This window comes from Argiope bruennichi, chromosome X1 (genome assembly GCF_947563725.1).
Source record: "Argiope bruennichi chromosome X1, qqArgBrue1.1, whole genome shotgun sequence".
NCBI classification, from domain to species: Eukaryota; Metazoa; Arthropoda; class Arachnida; order Araneae; family Araneidae; genus Argiope; species Argiope bruennichi.
The window spans coordinates 128615165-128636294 of record NC_079162.1 but is presented as its reverse complement, the minus strand read 5'-3'; the positions used below and the strand labels follow the sequence as shown (position 1 = coordinate 128636294).

The 21130-nt window shown below is 29.7% G+C and overlaps 1 protein-coding gene across 1 annotated transcript in view; it reads right to left on the bottom strand.

Moving 5' to 3' along the window:
* Nucleotides 1–10328: 10328 nt before the first annotated feature.
* Nucleotides 10329–21130, bottom strand: part of LOC129958691 (uncharacterized) — a 47535-nt gene continuing 36733 nt past the window's right edge. Inside the window, exon 2 of the mRNA XM_056071337.1 lies at nucleotides 10329–13595. Within this exon, the coding sequence (XP_055927312.1) occupies nucleotides 10405–13595 (3191 nt within the window). The 3' untranslated portion in view covers nucleotides 10329–10404. The remainder of the gene's footprint in view (nucleotides 13596–21130) is intronic.

Here is a 21130-nt window from a genome sequence, read left to right as displayed (position 1 = left end):
TTCAATGAAGCATTTTGTAATTTGTGAAGGAATATAACATTTTATAAATAACTGTCTTGAAAAATATTGCTTTTTGCTTCGTTGTTTAATGTTATATGGTAAAAAAAAAATAGTTTATCAGATGATCTAGTTGTATCAAGAATATTATTGTTCATAAATCGCCTTTTGTTGACTAAATGCTTAGAAATAAAGTTGCATTTTATCTTCTCTTACAGTATTTTTGATATCAATTATTAAATACTTTGCTACTTTGTGCCAAATATGTTCCACTTTCATATGTAGAATCTTAGTTTTCTCTAGCAGAAATCACATCACTTTCAACTCTGTATGAATATATTCATTTATAATTCCATTTTGTCATTCTGGGGACAGATGTTCTACATCAAAGACGAAATGATCCAATGAAATATCTTACAATTTTTAAAAGAATATGATTTTTTTTTTAAATGTGTTATGCTGCTTTATCTTTTAGAGTTGTTTGATAAAAAATGTCATGTATCAAATATCCGAGCCAATAAGGAATATTGGTGTACATCAATCCAATGTGTCGACTAAAAAATAACTGTTTGACTAATAAACGTTTAGTAATTTTAGTTATAACAAGTATATTAACCATAGATAATCTTTTTATAAAATCACAAATGATTAATGAAATTCATTATAAATATTTAAGCTCTTCATACCAGTCACATTAATTTTATTTAACCCTAAAATTTTACGACCAAGATTTTATTTATTGCTAAATATATTAAATGCCATTTACGACGCTATTTATTCTGAATATTTTTAAAAAGTCTTTTTTACAATTTTTCAAACTTTTAGATCTATAATTGATTTAATTAGAGAATAAAATTTTATTTTGCATGCAAACTTTTAATTGAAAATTTGAGATATTTATGAACTACTTAAGTATAGAGAATACTTATTTATATTCTTTTCTATAGTGCCAACTATTTCCAAACATATTTTTAAGCAATATAATATTATTCAATGCAGCTCAACTAAAAGAAATTTAATTAAAACGGCATTTTTTGAAGCTCACGCTCATAGTAGGAAGACTTTAATCTTTATCAAATACTTTTCCATGGAATATTTTAAAGCGTAATTTGTTTTTACAATTCTTTTCTTAAAGCTCTTTTGAACTGAAATAAATGATTTCGTGGAGCGAATTTAATATTTTTCTTTAAAATATTCGCTGTTTTTTCACTAATGTGTATAAAAATGAATTTTAAGTAGTAGATAGGAAAAAAACATGCTCTTGTAAAAATGTTACGAAAATACTCCTATTTTTTAAAGCGACATATTAAGTTTTATTGAGCTTAAGAATTTTAATTACTTTTAGGTGCCAGCAAAATACTCTTTTTGTAGAAGCTCCGAGAAATATTATCTGCCCTTTAAATGTAATAAAATAATGATTTAATCCAACTTTTTATATTGTTATTCATTCACTGTAAACACTAATACCAGGAATTCTGCCTTTTTTTTTTGCTTTAATTGAAAGCATCTAAACTGAATCCTATAAAAACATTGCAAACAATAAAAGGAGATTAAAACCCCGATATGAATTGAAAATTATTTTAATGCCTGTCGGCTATATCAATGTGTTTTAAAAATGAAATGAACGACAAAATGGTGGATAAAACGATTGAAAGATGAACATTGAAGAATATTATATCCTATTTTTTTAGATATCGTCAAAATATTATAGCTTTTTTCCTGAATACATGCACAGACTGTCAAAAAACTATCTGAACATTTATAATTGCTTGTTATTTATAAAAATTAAATTCAAGAAAATATGTCATTCAATTTCGATGTATAATTTTGCATAATTGACCATCGGCTTATGTATATTTTCATCATCTCAAAATTTTCTATTTCAATCCAAAGTTTTCGTCTTTTAAATGATTTTGCATAATGAGAAATCTCCAGATATGTAATCATGGTAAATGGATCACTTTCTTGATACTTTCCTTTATTCAAGTTTTTATTTCAGTCATTACTACGATAACTTTACTCTAAGAAAGATGAATGTTTTTCTTTGAAGTGTACTGTTATAAACGAGGAAATATGACCAAATAAGAATTCGAAATGCGCATTTTTCTTAGCATATTAATTTAAAAAAAAGTAGCTAAAAAGCATTTCAAGCCATATTGTTATACAAAAATTTTGATAAATGCAACAGTCAATCTCTGCTAATAATATAATAGAATATGTTTTTGTGTACATTGGTACTCTAATGCACTTGTTACTTTTAAAACTACATAGTATTGTTTATTAAGTGTTTTAATGCCAAATAAGAATTATTGTCAAAGATTTATTTTATCTTAAAATACATTGAAAAAATAAGAACTCTCACTTAACATTAAGGATTCCAACTTTCGATTCTTTTTTATAATTTATCAACCGTTTACTCAAAATTACAAAATGTTATAATGCAAAGAACTAGTTTACTCTTGAAATTTTGGATTAGTATTCAAAATACGGTATTACTATTTTAAAAAATAAAGTTTGCATAAAGAAGACCCTTTGCATAAAAAAAGATGTTACTCACTTACATAGAATATATTTCTACGACGACTGTCATTTACAATTTTATTATGCACGAATTAGTTTCTGATTCACGAGAAGCGTTCAAATATTTTTAATGATCTGCATAGATAGTTCTTTAGTTATTTTTATATCACTTTTTAAAGTTACAAGAGGGTTATTTGTGAAAGAAACTCATAATTTTGTATTGTAGAAGGATTTGTGGATTAGCACCCAAGTCTTCAAGATCTCAGGTTCATGCATCTTTAGCGAAATCAGTCGTCGAGCATGCGACATTTAAATAACAAAGTTTCAAGTTCAGCAGCATCATTTATTTATGACTTTTATGGCAATTCTTTCAATCTGTTTTAGTCAATAATATGCCTTTTTATATTAGCAAAGTTGCGTTTTCTGACATGACGTTATCATCGGCATTGGTCCTGAATTCGTTAAAATCTTGAATCAAAAACTAAGCTCTGCAATTTTCACCATCACTATATAGGCATTTATTGCATTCGTTTGTAAGGTATCAATATCAGATGAACACGTGGTTTCAGAAAAGCATTAACTAGATTCCATGTTGATCAGATCATGATGAAATGAATTATAGTTGTTAATATTTCATTAATCTTTTGTGACTGCTCCAGTATTTAATCATTCGTAGTTTTCGATATGTAACTGCTTTATCAAAAAACGATTTCACTGGCCGAGCATGAAGAACAGCTGAGTGAAGTCGGTCATTTGAAAATGACCCATAAAGGGGGGAGGGAGGGGAATCTGAATATTTTTCAAATAGCCTTTCTACTATGCCTCATTCTTCAAAAAGCAGTCGCTGTCTTGATGATACTTTTGCTGCATTGTGTGCTTTCTAATTTCATGTTTTATTTTGTATTCCATAGTAATATGTAACATTTTTTGCATACCAGGTTTAAATCCTCCATATATTGATAATAAAATTGGAACTATTTATATTTGCAGTCTCATAACACAGGGCCACAATTCTCAATATCCAAAAATATCCTTCCGTTTATCTGGAAGTTTATTTCTTTTATTTAATTATTGCTGTTTAGTATTAGAACGTCAGAAAATGTTCTGATACCAAAAGATCTGGTAAATCTGGAGCTTTCCCTTACGTTTATATTATACAAAGAGTCAAGAAGCAACCGAAGGACTTGGCAACTACACTACTTACTTCCCCAAATAAGATAGAAAATGTGTGATGTAGGTTTGATAGCCTTTGTAGTTTATGTAAAATCAATATTAAAAGTTCTATAATGCGGGTTTTTTTTGTTATTGAATCATACAGTTTTGAGACTGCCCAAGAACCGCTGCCGATGTTTTACATTTAGTCAAGAAAGACATATTTGTAGACACTGAAATAAAAAAAAAATGCCTTTTTAGAGATGAGTCCAGTTTGCTATGTATGAATAAATCGAAAGGATGGGCTTTCATGAAGTATTTCTTTATTTATTAACATTTTCAAGATTAGTTCAAATAAAAACAACATAATATTTTTGCATTCAGTAGGTTAATTAATGTTTCAGATATTGGATATATTTTTCAATGGATATCATTTTCAGTTAGAAATTTTGATTGTAAAACTCCTAGAATGTAATTATATAAAAGAAATTTGTTACTATTTGCGAATCTGGTCTGAGTGGATACAAAGGGCGTTAGCACATCTGGAATATTATTGACTTTAAAAAATGCAAAATTAGCTCTGAATATTAGCAAAGTAACGGCAACTCTTGTTTTCAAAGACGGCATTCTTAAACGTTTCTCTATGGGTCATGTAAGTGCAGAAGGAAAATGTAACGACAAGGTAAAGTGCAAAGTAAAGCTTTCTAATCTACTCTAAAATTTCTAGATGACGCAGTATGGTCTCATAGGGATCTTGTGCCAATAAACCCTACATACCTACCTAAAATTTCTAGGAAAAATTGGGAGAAGAATATTGAACGAATATTTCATTCTGATTGAACTGAATATTCTTCAGATTCATCGAGATTGAACTGAACTATTTATTCACATCACTAGAAATTCTCCAATTGTTGTTGTTGCTGTTGCTTATCCTCAAAAGTTCTGACATTTGTCAGATCAGCACCAATAGGTTCTTGACCGGAAAAAAAATCTATCATAATAAGGAGATTGGATGTTAAGTCTCCCTTAGAAAGTTTCATACAACCCAGAATGTGATCCGATAAAGGATCTGGATGGTCACAGCATTTTTTACAAGTGGGGTGGATTTTTCTACCACTTCCAAAGGAAAGACACTTAAGGTGGCCACTTTTTAGTCTAGCCAGAGTAGTCTGAGAGCCACGGTCACATTTGATTTCCAGCAGAGTGCCAGGGCATGTTCCCGTGTGCCATTGGTGTGCAGGTGGAATACGCCATATTAAACTGAGTTTAGATCTTTCATTTGAATGTAGTTCTTGATAAGTAAGGGAAGAGCCAGTGGCCGTTTCATTCTCACTACCCTCTTTGGCCAATCTATCAGCGATCTCATTACCACTAATGTTTACGTGTGATGGGATCCACTGGAGGTGGACGTCGTGGTTCTAAAAGATCTTCCTCAGTTTCAGCAAAATAGATACACTGGTTTTATCGATTAGACAGTCATGTCACTAGAAAATCTCCAGTTGTAGGTAGAATGAATCTTCTTTCATAAAATATTTTTACAAGCCGATATCAATTGTTGACACGTACGCGAAAGAATGGAATAAATATAACTTTGAAAAAAAACCCTCTTTTTATCTCGTTCTATGATAATTCAGATAAATGTTTGATGCATCTTTTAAATTTGCTAAAAACCTTTTTCCACGAGCTTATGTAGATTTTTATTGGCAACAACTATCTCATTTTGCAATAATTTCCTATAGCATTTTTTTTAATATTACCACTAGATAGCAAATAGTTTTCTTAAGAAATTAATTTAAAACATCCTTGACCATTTTTTATTTGAATCAGCAGTTTTCAGTTCTTTTGAAATGTGTGTTGTTCGGAAAAAATGAATTTTTAAAATATTTTTCAATTATAAGATGGAAATTTTCTTCGGAGCTTTTCAATAAATTCTGAAACGCACACTATTTCTTTCTTCTTTATCGGCGAGGAAAATTTGAGTACAATTATATCACAGATCATGTAATGTTTTGTTATCTGGTAGAGTTTATTTGCGTAAAAGGTAGATTTGGCAAGTGTTACACCAAGTTAGTTAGAGAGAAAATTATTAATTGAGTTTCGGATGTGATTTTATTAATTTTCTGACAAAGTACTTATTTATATTTAACTCCAAAAATAGCAAAAATCTTAATATTATACAACTTTTTTGCTCAATTATAATTTTCTAAAAAAAATTTAAAAAACTTACGATATTAGAAGCATTTATATAAAGGAATTAATCACAGAAAGACAATTACTGAATTAAATATGTTAAGATACAATTATGTATAAAAATTATTAAGAAAGTGAGCTCATATATATAGCAGATAAAGATTTTAATTGAAAAAAAATTGAAATGCAAGAATGCAATATTTATTTTACTCTCCAATTAAATCTTAAAGCCTAATATGAGTTTTACTATAACTCTCATATTGATGAAATCAAAAATACGTATATTTATGATTTTTATTACTTCTTTGATAAAAAAACATTTAAAACTACAGAAAACAAGACTTTTTACTTAAATATCAACATAAATATTAAATTTGTGGATTCATATTTGCTTTATGGCCAGAATTCTAATAAAAGAGCCGAAATCATATTCTTTGTTGAATATTCTATATGTCATATTCTAGCTGAATTCAAATCCCCCTTAGACTTCACATGCTTTTACTAAATCATTTGAAACTATCAGCATATGCGGAATGGAAAATACATCATTGCATGCTATAAACTATATCGTCTAGATTAAGAAAATTAAAATAGAAATAAAGATTTGAAAAAGTACTAGACCTTAAATGTGCAATGCAATTAAAACAGCATTTGTTGGTAAAAAATGAATTATTCATATCGAAAATTTTAATTTTATAATTGTTGTTATATAAAGAATACATAAAGGAAATCTTTTATTTTATAGCTTTTTATTTAATGCAGACGAATTTGTATCCTTAAAGAATGTCAATATCTTATGTTCCTTTTCTAAATTAAGAAAACGAAATAGTGCAGCTGTGTTTTCTGAAACATGCAGGGCTTGAGAAATATTTCTTTTCACCAGCGTGTTCTTTCTATATTTACATTTTATAAGCGCATTTTTTTATTTTAAATTCATTAGTAGAAATAAATATAAAAGCAATTAAGATAAACTCCAGGTATCTTTTAGGAAGATTACTATGTATGAGTAATTCTCAATTCGCGTGATTTGTCTTTTTAAAGCTCTTATAATACATTTTCCCGAGTATTTGTGTATTTAATTCTTTTTCTTGTTTTTAGCATTTTTATTTTTGTGCGAACACTATTTATTTGAGATTTAATTGTGAAAAGAAAAATCAAATTTAAAGTACAGACATTCAAAAGTTTTTCATTTTGAAAAACTCATTTTTCATTTTATTTGGTTCTTTCTATCTTAATCTTTTATTCAATTGAGACGTAGATTCAGCTAAGCAATATAATTATGAAAATAAATGAGATTAAGAAAATAAATAATTCTTACGTGCAATTTTTTAAATAAAATATTATCACTCAGCTGTTGTTTATATTATATTATATTATATTATATTATAATTTTCAAAATTATCGAAATAAATTCGCTTATTACACCTCATTTATAAAAATTAATTTATTTATAGAAAAAAAAATTTCTTGGAATTTCTTTGAAATCAAATATATTCATTTTATATTTGACTTCACGTTTTAAAATATTTATTATATTACATTCCACCCATATGGATCAATCTACTTAGAATATGAAAATGGCTGAGATTAAATAAATTTCCAATTACTAGCATTTCTTTTAAATTAAAAATAAAAAAAACTGATTTATATGGTATTTTTCTAATACTAATCATAAACAATATAAAATAATGGCATATAAAGAAAATTAGCAATAAAATATTTAAGCAAAAAGTTATGCTTATCTCCCTTATTTTCAGATTAATAATATTTAAACTGGGCAATCCATTCCATTTTTTATATAACTGTTTATAACAGATATATTTTTATGTGAATATAGAACTCATAATGCTTTTGATATTTGATTGCACGTTTAACTTTAACATGCATTATGAAGCATATTAGCGTTTGATATGAATTAAATTTATATTGGATGAAAACTCTTGCAATATAAAGAAAGAAAAAAGAGACCCATTTCTTGTCATAGAAATATTTTTATTTTTTCACTGCAGATTATTTATGGATATAACTTTTCACAGAATGCTTAAAATTAAAAAGTTCGGGTAATATGCACGGGTCAAGCAACATTTAACACTGTATCAGAGAAGAAAAAGCACATTTTATGAGTTGTATATTAACAGGTAACACCATTTTAACAATCGAAATCGTTATTTTTTTCCGACAATGTACTGGATCAGACAATTACAAAGATCAAATATATTTTCTAACAATGTAAAGTAACTTTAAAAAGAAGCATTCTTGTATTTCAAGACAAAAATCATTTCCTGAATGGCATTAGAATTGCATATACTATTAAAATGTTTAAAAACATTTCTACATTAAGGGAAATATGCAAAAACAGTTGGAAAAATAACTTAAGAAGGTTTACACGTTTCAATAAGATTTTACACCACATGAAATAAATAAAATTTGCACATAAAATATATTTACTGCAAAACATGCCAGCAGACAAAACTTTTAGATCCAAAAGTAAACAATAACACATGAATGAAAGAATGAGACATAACTGCATGTTCTAATTGCTAAGTAAAAAACTGATCATGAATATAATAAATATATGATATAAAATGAATTCACATAGATAAAGAAGCAGACATCGAATTTCAATGGAACAATGTATCATAGAGAAAAAGAAATTTCTTTCTCAAATTTACAAACACAACAAACATTTTTAATGCTAAATTTTAATAGAGCAAAATGTAATCAAATTTACAACATTTTTCCCATAGCAATTCATTCAAATGGAAAAAACATGCAGTGTCACTGAGACATTTATATCAGCCATTATTAGTAATATAAAATCCATTCGAAGGAATTGGATTATTACCATTTAGAATAGAACATTAATTAGGACATTTAACCCTTCTTTGCATGATGATGAAAATTTCCATCATAACATTTAATGAACAAAAAATTGTACTCAAAACAGGTGTAATGTAAATTGGTTGTTGTTGCAATTTTTCTCACGACTATTGCGTAATAAGGAACGTAGCTGTCAATGAAAAAATGTCACAATTATTATAGTGGGTTTGAACTTGTCATTCAGCTGTTTGTTGTGGTTGGAAGAAACGTGCGATTTCTCGAATATTTTTTTGTAACTAATCTGAGGTGGTTTTGCTCATAAAAGCAATAATGAGTGGAAATATTTAAAAGAGACATTATTTTAAAGACATTGAAGATTTTGTACTGAGCTTAACCTATAAATTTGCTTTATAGTGGATATTTCCATTATACTGTTTTTTAATTATTTTTAATATAATATATTTATACTAGGATTATTTTAACATTTTTCATTTAATCTAGAGCATGAATTATATCACCCTGATTTATTAAAAAAAATCATGCAAAGAAGAGTTAAATAATCAGATTCAGGTTGTTACAAGAATTATGCCAATATTTCGATTGAACAGTGCAATCGTAAACAGAAATCCACGTCAAAATTGTAATAAAGAGCTGAAAAATTAAATTCAACGCCATGAAACAAAATCAATTGTAATGCTGAAAATATTAACTTAATGACTTAACTTAATGAATTATTTTAATGACTTAAATTAAATTATTTACTATTCATTAGACAATTACTTCAACAATGTGAGAGAAAAAATTACATCTACTTGGAGGTTCTGTTTGAACATAACGGATTTAAGAAATGAAATTGAAATTTTAATGATACGTAGAATTATTTTAGATAATACAATAATAATTTAGACTTCAATAATTGTATGAATCAAATCACACTATCCCTCATTCCCATGATTCTGTGTGACAAGAGCAAATATTTCCATCATGATATTCACTCTGAAATTACATGACAGCGCTACAAGTTAGGGTAATTTAAACACTTTCCATTTTCTTTTAAAAATTGAATGGCAAAAACTTACATCAATAAATAATGAAACGATTCAAATAATTGTGGTTTGCATTTTCGAACATTATTTCTGGAAAGAAATTTTACGGAAATCAGAATATTTTTTAAATGTAACACCAGAGTTAAGTGCTAAATGAACTGAATCAGAATTAGTATTAAATTAATATTGAAATAGAATAGTAATTAGTATTAAAATCCACATTTCAGGATTATATCTAATCCTGAAATATCCATATTAGAATCCACATTACTTATGCATTTTGAGCGTTTATTATTTATCTAATAAATTGGTAAAAATTATTTCAATTCATTTTCAATTAATTTGACAATGCTAAGACAAACGATTATTATTAATATTCTATTAAATTTCAAAAAGTATTAGGATTAGTAGCATCGGATCGCTTCTGTTTTAAACCAAAATAAAATTAAAATTTTTAGTTTCCATTCTCCTAAAATATGTTTAAACCAATATCTCAAACTCTCTTTAATAATCAAATAACTGTAACACAAACACTACAGTATAAAGAGAAGTTTAATAATGAAGAATACAAAAATCAATCTATTACAACTAAGATTTTATTTTTAAGTTTTCAATAGTACTTTTTCTTCATACAAGCTTCTACGTATCATTAAATTACACACGTTTCAATTCACTTCTTTTACTTCCCAGTATTGGGTGGGTTTTCATACGCGGAGACTATATTTACTTTCCAGTAAGGTTGACTATTAAGTGGTGGGATGTAAAGATCAGAATCTGGCGAATCATTCAAATCCTGCTGTATCGGAGGGTCATTAATGTTATAGAACTCGGGATACCCTTTGAAACCCGATTCGCCAGTAAAAACATTATGAAATGCAATCCATTTATCATTATTTCGATAACCTTTGTCGATAAGGTCATACTTTACTTTTTGGAGATTGTCTTTCATCTTTTCCATTAAGTTATAATACTTCAGCAACAAAGAGTTAGGCTGATCCATTTGCATTGTTTTGGGATTTTCTAGGATCGCGTCTGGTGCTCTTTTACCTAATCCAATAAATATCCACCCTGGATTATATTTGGGACGATTATCTCTCTCCCGTTTACGCTTACTTTCATGAAGGGTCATAATATCTCCATCAGAAGAAATGACCAAATCGTCAAACCCTGGGGCAGAAGTGAGCTGATCTTGAGGTTCAATTTTCAATCTAAAATGTGGAGAGTTGATTCGTGACAGTCTGCCCTTATGATGATTGACATCGCGTTTCTTTCGATTTGAATATTTACACGTGTTTTCACAATCTGGATCGATTTTATCTGATAACGGAATCTCAAATTCTGGTTTGCCTGTTGCATTTCTTTTACCGAGACCCATATACCTTAAAGCAGGATCAAGCAGCGCACTCTTTTTCTGAGAATTCCTCAAAAACTGGTTATGATTGTTGGGTCTTACATTCTGGTGATAGGAATTTTCGAAACTCTCTGATTCTTCGTCTTTAATTTTAGGAGTATATCTGCTGTTCTGGGGTTTTAAAGAATCAAAATAATTAACAAGTTTTTGAACGAATTTGGGATCTGGGTAATTGTAGTGTGACTTTCTTACCGGGGGTGATTCTGATTCTTTTGCCTTATTTTCTATCTTAAAACTCGAGGCTGTATCGTATCCATAAGATCTTTTATCATCTGAAATGGCTTCGTTATTGTAATCAATATTCCAATTATTTGCATCCGCAGATTTCGGGGGAATATCAAATTGATTGGAATTTGTGGCATTTTCCATTGCGTTGAAAATATAATCGGTAGTTTCAGAAGTCATTAAAGTAGGTGATAGGGAGTTCCTTTTTTGGGTATTGGTGTCATATACCTGCTTCTCTGTATCTTTGTAATTCAAAGGCGACTGAAACGAAAAATTATCAGAACTTTCGCTCCAGAGCTGTCTTTTACCCAAACCCATATAAATCAAAGCTGGGTCATAAGAAACCTTTCTGGAATCTTGGTTATTGTCTCCTCGCTTATTATGATCATCGTTGAATCTCTTTTTGCCTAGTCCCATATATTTAAGAGCAGGATCATAACTTTTACTTTTTTTTCCCAATCCCATATATTTTAAAGCAGGATCATAGCTGAAACTCTTTTTCCCTAAGCCCATATACTTAAGTGCTGGATCATAGTTGGGGCTCTTTTTACCTAAGCCCATATATTTTAGAGCAGGATCGTAATTTCTTTTACCTAAACCCATGTATTTTATAGCAGGATCGTAATTGAAACTCTTCTTTCCTAAGCCCATATATTTTAAAGCGGGATCGTAGTAGGAATTCTTTTTGCCTAAACCCATATATTTTAAAGCAGGATCATAGCCAGAACTCTTTTTGCCAAGTCCCATATATCTTAGCGCTGGATCATAACTGGAACTCTTCTTTCCTAGTCCCATATATCTTAGTGCTGGATCATAACTAGAACTCTTCTTTCCTAATCCCATATATTTTAAAGCTGGATCGTAATAGGAATTTCTTTTACCCAGACCCATATATCTTAAGGCTGGGTCATAAGTGGAACTCCTTTTTCCCAGTCCCATATATTTTAGGGCTGGATCGTAATACGAATCTTTTTTACCCAGACCCATATATCTTAAGGCAGGATCATAAAGGGAACTCCTTTTTCCCAGTCCCATATATTTTAGGGCTGGATCGTAATAAGAATCTTTTTTACCCAAGCCCATGTATCTTAGTGCTGGATCATAACTGGGACTTTTCTTTCCCAGTCCCATATATTTTAAGGCTGGATCGTAATAGGAATTTCTTTTACCTAAACCCATGTATCTAAGGGCAGGATCATAACTGGAACTCTTCTTTCCTAGTCCCATATATCTTAGCGCTGGATCATAGCTGGAACTCTTCTTTCCTAGTCCCATGTATCTTAGCGCAGGATCATAACTGGAACTTTTCTTTCCCAACCCCATATATTTTAGAGCTGGATCGTAAAAGGAATCTTTTTTACCTAAGCCCATATATTTTAAAGCTGGATCATAAGTGGGAGAGCGTTTTGAGTTTTCATCAGAACTTTTTCCTGGATCGAAATCGGAATCTGCATTGTGTGGATTATCTAGTGGTTCATCCTCCAAATCTAAAATTTCTGGTTTATTATTTAAGAATCTTTTCGATTTTTCTTCATTTTTGGACATATCTTCTTCAGCGAGGGTTATATCAGAGTTTAAATAATCCTTTATTTGCGTTGAACCCCTATCTAATATTGATTGCATTCCATTATCTGTTAAATTTGGCTTTTTGAATGTAACAACAGATTTTCGATCATCCATCATCATCATTAACGGCTGATCAGAGGTACTACGTTTGGTGATAGGTTTCCATTCAATGCTGTAATAATTATTTTTTGTTGTGTCCTTCGTTGCCGGGTTCCATCCTTGTTCCTTATCCGAAATTACATATGTAATTTCTGATTCATGTACAGAACGTTTTTGAGTCAAAGTTTTATTATGTTCATGATGAGAGTCCTGTTTTCTTTTGCCAAGTCCCATGAGCATGAGAGCTGGATCATATTTGAATTTCCGACTGTACTGCTTTTTGTCGTTTTTTCTTTTGCTTACGGCAGGCAAATCTGCACCATTCTTGTGGTGGGCATTATTCCAAGAAGCCGGAACAGTGTCTAATAATTCTACAGTGAAAGGAGGCATAGGTGAAACACCCTTTTCCGCCTTTTCAATGGATAAGGCTCGCCGCTTCAAGAAGGAATACTCTTTGGTAGTATCTCTTTTTACGTCATCATCAGCGGGAATTTGAAATCCATCATAGTCATCGTGAGTAAATGATGATTCTGTGGAAACATCCCAGTACTTCCGTACATATTCTCTAACTAAAAAACAGAAGAAAATGGTAAGTTATACGTTTAGTGCAAATTTACAAAGAAAGGATTAAGAGGAGAAAAATACATATATTATATCAACAACAAATATATCAAAGGCAGATACAGTCGAACCTCACCTAACGAGGTAAAATAAAATGTAAAAATTTGACTTGCTTAACGAGTAGCAAGGAAACACCATGACGTCATATGCTGGATTGGCTCATATCAGTCTGTGTTGATCGTTTGTTCAAAGAGAACACTTGTATTTAAATGGAAGAAGTTTTGACTGGATGGAGTTGTCGAATGTGACTCCTAGGTTTTTGTGCGCCTGTGGAGCCTTAATCGACGAGATTTTGTTTCTGGCCAAGACTATACGGATAGAAATGGATAGCAATGATATCTATAAACTGGTGTAGAAACATAGCCAGGAACTAACTAACTAATTAACTAAGGAAGAATAAATGGAGCGGCATTCTGTGTCACAGAAAAAAGTTGCGAAGGAGATTTTCTCAGGAAAGGCAACACAGCTACGACCTTCCAAAGATATAAGGGAGATATTGAAAGCATGAGAAATTTATGCATCGTATGATGAAAAGCATAGCTCTGATAAGGCAGTAGCTATGTGCTTTTAAAATTTATTTAACGATAGTGCTGTGTTTCATTTTCTGCAATTTTTGAAGGTTAGTCAAAGACATCTGCCTTTAGACAATTTTCTTGTAATAAAAGCATGCATTATGAAAAATAAATTACATTATTATAAATTTGTTTGAGTATTTTTTTAGCAATCGAACGCATTGCCTATTTTAAATGGATTCTTATGGGAAAAAATGTTCTGCATTATGAGTGAGATTCAAGAACGAATTATGCTCGTTAGGGGAGGTTCCATTATACAGCATTCTTGATGCAAAAAGAAATATTGTCGTCAAAAAGTAATTACCCACGAATGGTAACACATGCTATCTGAAATATAATGGATCATGCATTAAACTGCAGTGCTAAAAGAAGCATTACAATTTAAAAAAAGAAAGCACTCGAGTTATACCAAGGTAATTCAACAAATATTTTTCCTACTTGATATGTGGAATTTTTTTTGCAAGGGTTCAACTTCCAGTGATTACTGAGAAAAACCCTTATTCACAGCATTAAGAAAGCGAAATATTTAAAAGCCGAGACCAAAGTAAAAATAAATATTTAATCAATTTTTCGTAAGAGGTTTTGTTTTATGCGAAGTAGATTCAAATGATTTCAACGGATCATTTGAATCTACTACTACTTCTACTAATCATTCTGTATTGCTATAGTCCCTGGAAGCATTGTTATTTGACAAATGATTTCTGAAAGAATTTGGCAAGAAACACAAAAGGAAGATTGCCACTTACATAGAATTATTGTAATTGTAATAGAGATTCAAGCTGTTGGGAGATCATGTATCACTATTAATAAGCTCAACTTTTGATGCCAATGTCACTTTCGTTTTTCCTTCCACGTCATATCAACTACGTTTTTAGTGGTGTGCGAGAAAAATCAATATACTATCGTACACTGGTGCTATTTCCAAATGATGGCATTGTATATTTACATATTAATAATGAATGAATAGAATTAAGGAAAAGATTTCGTTTCTGCCGCTGGCAAGGGAAAAAAATCTCTCCTTTTTGTTTATGTTTCTGTTTAGAAAAAATCATCTGTATTTAACACTTAACTGGAGAGGTGAAAATTTAGGACTTAACTGGGGTGGTGCGATCTACGAGACAGGATTTTCTTTATACTCAAATTAAATTTTCTAATTAAAGTATTAGTATGAAAATCAGCCAATATATTCTGCAAATATTTTTCTTGATATATAAATATGTTTTAGAAATTTTTCAAAATATATTATTGTTGAAGAAAGTAATTGCGCTTGAGTATAAATTTTCTTCTTAAATTATATCTTACAATAAATAATATTCTTGAAGAAACGCATTACTTTTTAAATTATATTTATTTTTCCAATATACAAAGGTATATAAAAATAATGGAAAATTGGAAATATTCAGTATAAGGGACTATACTATATAAAAATTTAAAAAATGGACCCTATTTTTTATCGGCAACATTTCTGCGCAGAAACTTTGTGAACATTTGTAGCACGGTTCTCGAGGATATTATGAACATACAGGTTAAGTACTAGTATAAAATTCTGCCTGTAAATTTTGCAGATATTTCTCTTGCTATATTAATACATTTGAAAAAAATTTCAAAATACATTATCACTAGAAAAATTAATTACATTTAAACATACATATCAAAATCAGCGAACTTTCATCGAAAAAATCTTCTATACAACTATCCTTATCATTAAAATCACTTTCTGCTTCATTTAAACGTCTCTGGAGCTCTGCTACATAAGGGTATCAGTAGTTTGGATGATATTTCTCGGATCAAGTTTTAGAGCCATCTGCTAAGCCTTGTGTAATACTGGAAAACTAAAATGGAGGTGCGGTCTCATAAACGTCGGGCAAAGAAATAGCTGCAATATTTTTTTTAAAAAAAAAGCATCAGCTGAAACCGGTTGAAAAAGTGCACGTGTAGTGAGGATCACAAAACAAGAAGCTATAGGGTCGATCCATTTGATTGAGCTAAAAATAGAATAAGGGTGAGGGAAAGTCCATCTTTGGCGGTCTGAGATACCGCACTCACCAGTTAAGAGTTATTCAGTTTCAAACGAAAGCAGGCTCCAGTTATCTACTTAGATATATTCACGCAAATTTAATATTTGCAATTCTTTTTTCAAAAAAAAATGTTGCGGATCAGTTCTAATAATAACTTAAAATGAATGAATTAAAATGAACTTTTAAATTAATGAATAGGGTGTTTAGGAATTTAGAGCATTTAGAGAAGACGTTTAATGTTTTTCTCTTTCAGATAAAAAGGAAGAACACTAAATCGAAATTTAATGAAAAAATATGTGTTTAGATACCAAAACATTCCGTTTCTAAAACACTCTGTGAAATCAACATTAAAAAAAGAAAGATTGCAGTTTAATTTTTTTCCAATGTCTTCCAAAAGGAATCACTCACCATTCAGTTGCAGTAGAAATAGAAAAAAGAAATCTAGATCCCAGAGCGAAAACGTGCTAAAGAAATAAAAGAAGGATTAACCTTTCACACGAGTTAGCTCCTTTAAGCTCAGGAATTCTTTTAATCACTTGTAACATTCTGGAAAACTCAATAGATTTTAATCCGGAAAGAGAAACTTGGAGTCAAAATAATAACACTTTTTTCCTCCCATGCTTTCCCCTTTATTTCCACAGTTTATCTTTTTGTAGATAAATGACACAGTCAACAAGTAATCCCTCGCAAAAGCCACGTACAATAAGCAGGGGAGAGAGGGACTTTTTTCCCCTTTTACATTTCTTTATTTTTTCTTATATCTGTAGACCGCTTTTTTAGACTAGTAATTTGTATCGCTTTTTTCCCAACTTTCGTGGTCAAGTTTTAACAAACTTTAGACTAATTTAAATAGTAAGAAGCTGTGAAAAAAAAGCTTTTTCTTATTTAATGTAAATTTTCTTATGCAAGAAAAAGTTTAAAGGTAAAAAAATTTCTAATTACAATCATCCAAATTTTTTTGCACATGTTCTTCCTATTAGTTCCGCCTTTATTTCCAAATTAAGTTTTGCATGCGAATCACGTGAAAATAGAGCCCTTTTGAATACTCAGCATCACAATTTTTCGAAGAAATTCATTTAACGTTTATAACACCCCTCGAAAAGAACATGTAAAGGAAAAGAAACCTTTCTATTCACTGAAATGCTTTCCAATTTAAAAATAAATCAAACCATTCTTCTTTACGATGAATGAGAAAGTAAACATACATGAGGTTGGTGTACAGTGGATTCGCTTTTTTTCTTTTACGGAATTTTAAAGTCATAATCCTCCGATATGGGGAAAAAAATACTATTTACAGTGATAATTTTTCGAGGCTGGTTCGATTCATCAATCTATCCCTTTCTTATCCTCTTGATTGTTTTAGTTATATTAACGTTCAGTTTTAAAGCAACAATAGGACTATTTTGGGATGGACCTTGTAAGTTTGAACCGCGATCAGATGACGAGGACGACACTTAAGCTGGCATCGACTCTTATCCCCTTATCCCCTTGATTGAATCGCATTCTATTGTTCAATTATTTAAACAGTTTCAAATGAAGTTGAATTAACTTCTTGGAATTTCATCTGCCCTAATTTATTCAAACAATATTTTGTAAATTTACTATTGTTTTACGCATTTGTATCTGCAATAAACTCGACATTGCTTTTCGAGATTACTTAACTAAGGAAAGAATGTGGAATAGGTAACAATTTTATCATTTCATGCTTCCGTTTCCTTAATATTCCCCGGGGGGGGCACCTCGTAATTGAGGATGAGAAGCAGCATGGTGGTTGGTTCTCTCTACCTTTCTGGATACACGAAAAGGTGGAGGTCTGGCTCCTCCCATCGATGACGGGACGTACTTCCTTAGGGAAGGGTAATACCGTGGCCAGTGATGGACTGTAGGGCTCAACTACAGTTCCCGCCAGTGTTGCTTTTGCGGCAGTCCGGTCATTCAAGCTTTTCCGTGTGCCTTCCGGCGGGTCGGAGTAGCCAGTTTGTGATTCCGTTTCCTCAGTTCTAGAATTCCAAAACTGGAATGATCAATGTAAATTTCTTCCCACAAAATCGGCTTCGATAATGAAGTAAATTGAAAGAGTTTCCATGTGTGTGAAAGAAATAGAAGAATATATTTAAAAATGCAACTCACAAAAAAATAGCAGAAAAATATTTAATCTGGCGATTTTAGTTGACCCTCAAGTGCATTATATGATATTTATAAGCATAAAATGTATGATATTCAGACATTATTGAACTATTTTATGAGTATATTAAAATGAAATTTAAATATTATTAATATTAACGATTATTATTTAATTTAATGAAGATAATAAAATAATAAAAACAGAATTCAAATAATATTGTACTGTAATTATAAGCATATTAAAAATGATTTTTATCGTGCATTCAATAATAAATTATTGAAAATTAATGTGTTATAGTAAATGAGTGGGAATTTCTAAGTAACATCTTTTTACTTTTTTCAGTTTTTGACGATTTCTTTCTGTTCATAAATTAACATAATTAAAGTAAGTTAACGTAAATAAAAATACACATGGATATTCACTATATTTCGCTGTATTTATAATAATAATAATCATTTTTACTAACTGCCCTTAGCAGCCAGCTGGTTTAGTTCAATCAATGGTCGCTAAAATTTTAATTAATTTTCTTATGTAAGTTGCTCTTGACTGCTTCTTCAGCGAAGTACTTTTATAAGCAAGTAAAGCTTAATATTTTAGAAACTGTACACTATTCTGTACATTGCTTTATACATTTCCCAAATTTTCTATTTCCTCAACTAAAATTTTAACTTTAATTTGCAAGAGAAATTATTAAACCTCAGCTAATGCAATAACTTTTTTGCTGAAACTCAATATTTTCTTTAAAAGTACAAGGACACAAAGTACAATCATTAAATATTGAATTCTTGTTTGAGCTACAGAATATGTTTTGTAATATCACAGAAAATGATTCAATAATGATTACTCTAATTCATCAAAAAATATAGCATGCTATTAAAGAAAACGACTTTTTGAGCTAATAGAATGGTATTATTTTTATACAACTAATTATATCACAAGAAACAAACTTAGCAATGTTTAAAAAGGATGCTTGTTAAAATGTTTAAACTTTGCTTATCAGAAAAATTAAAACTTGCTTATAAATACAATAAAATTTCAAAAATTTTATTATAAGCATTTTCAAAATTAAACATGGGAAAATAAGTCTATCTTCATCATCAGAGTGAGAAGAAAATTCAGGAAAAACATTTGTTATAACAATGAAAGCAACTTGAGTTGAATTGCAATAATAAAATAAATTTTTGTAATAATAAATAAAAAAAAAATTTAAGGATTAAATAAATATATAAAAAATCAACAAGTAAATTGATATCATTAAAAAGACAATTTTTTTAATATTAAGATGTTATAAAACTCCTTTCCATGTTATGATATTTTCAGCAATTATAGTTGAAAAAAATTACAGAATTTCGCTTGATTTGCTAACAATTATCATTTAAAAAAATTCCTCGGAGGAGCTCTGTCCCACCCTCCAAATTTGGCAACTCGCTCTAAAGATCTGTCCTACAGAGCACCAACACAAACACGCACAGGCATTCTCTATTATTATTAGAAGAGATGTGTTTTAACTACATTTATTCATATGAGTTTTTAGTTTAACCAAAAATAAATTCAACGATAGTAATTCTAATTCTTTACTATATTCCATTTATTCATACCTCCTTTCTTACACTGAGGCCCTAATAAGAAACAAATATTATACAAAGTTAATGTATCGCACAATATTCGGAATATTTTATAATATCAAATGAAATTCTAAAATCATGAACTATGCTGTGTTGCAAGAGATTTGCATTGTAAATAAATTATCTACTCGTCTTCCATCAAATGTGAGCATTTATATAAATTAAAAAAATCATTAATCCAATTCTTTCTTTGAAATATTCTAGAATATCATTTAATTATCGATCGATTTTGATTTTTGTTATGATTATTAATGTCAGTTATTCACACACAATTGCTCTCATTATATTATTAAAGGATCCATTTCCTTCTAACCACGAATAAGTATTATATATTATCGATAGCATGCCATGCGACCAAATAACTTTTTTGCACATCTTCTTTCAAATTTGCATATTTGGTTAAAATTCCAAATTATTCTTTTTTCCAAACGTCATGAATAGTTTTTCATTACTGAAAGTGAATAGAATATCTAATAGAATAACTAATCAAATTAATAAAAATATAAAGTTTATATAAGCAAAAAGAATTAAAAAAAAAGAAATGATGAATCCGGTCTGAAGACTTTCTCATGGGTCACCCTCAGGCAGAGATTCAAACAAGGGATTTTTTCTAAGAGGGGTCTGACTATCGTCTAAAAATATTGACCCCCCGTAACCCGAAAATCCTGAATTATTAACATAATATTTTTACTAATTTGGTTATGTTCATCTGTGTTTCAGTAGTAGCAGCATTAGCTCTCTCTAGATACATTTGCATCTTTTTTAATTTGATTCAGAAATAATTTTGTTAGTTTTTTTTTAGTTTGATTCAGAAGGAATTTTTTTGATTGAAATTTCATAATGTTTGTATTTTTCATAATGTTTGTATAACTAATGATGTCATAGATTTACAAAATATTCTTTTGAGTTTAATTATTAAAAAAATAAATTTCCTTCTAAGTTCGCTTAAATATTATAATATTTGAATATAAATTTAAAAGTAAAAGTAAGTTCAATCGATTAAGCGCAAATTCATTAAATGGTGATTCCCTTTGCAGTAAAAAAATTATCTGTAACTACTTACTATAAATAACACGATCAAGTATTTTCTTTGAAGAAATAAATGGAAAAAATTTAAGATTTGAAACAGAAAATATTGGAGTT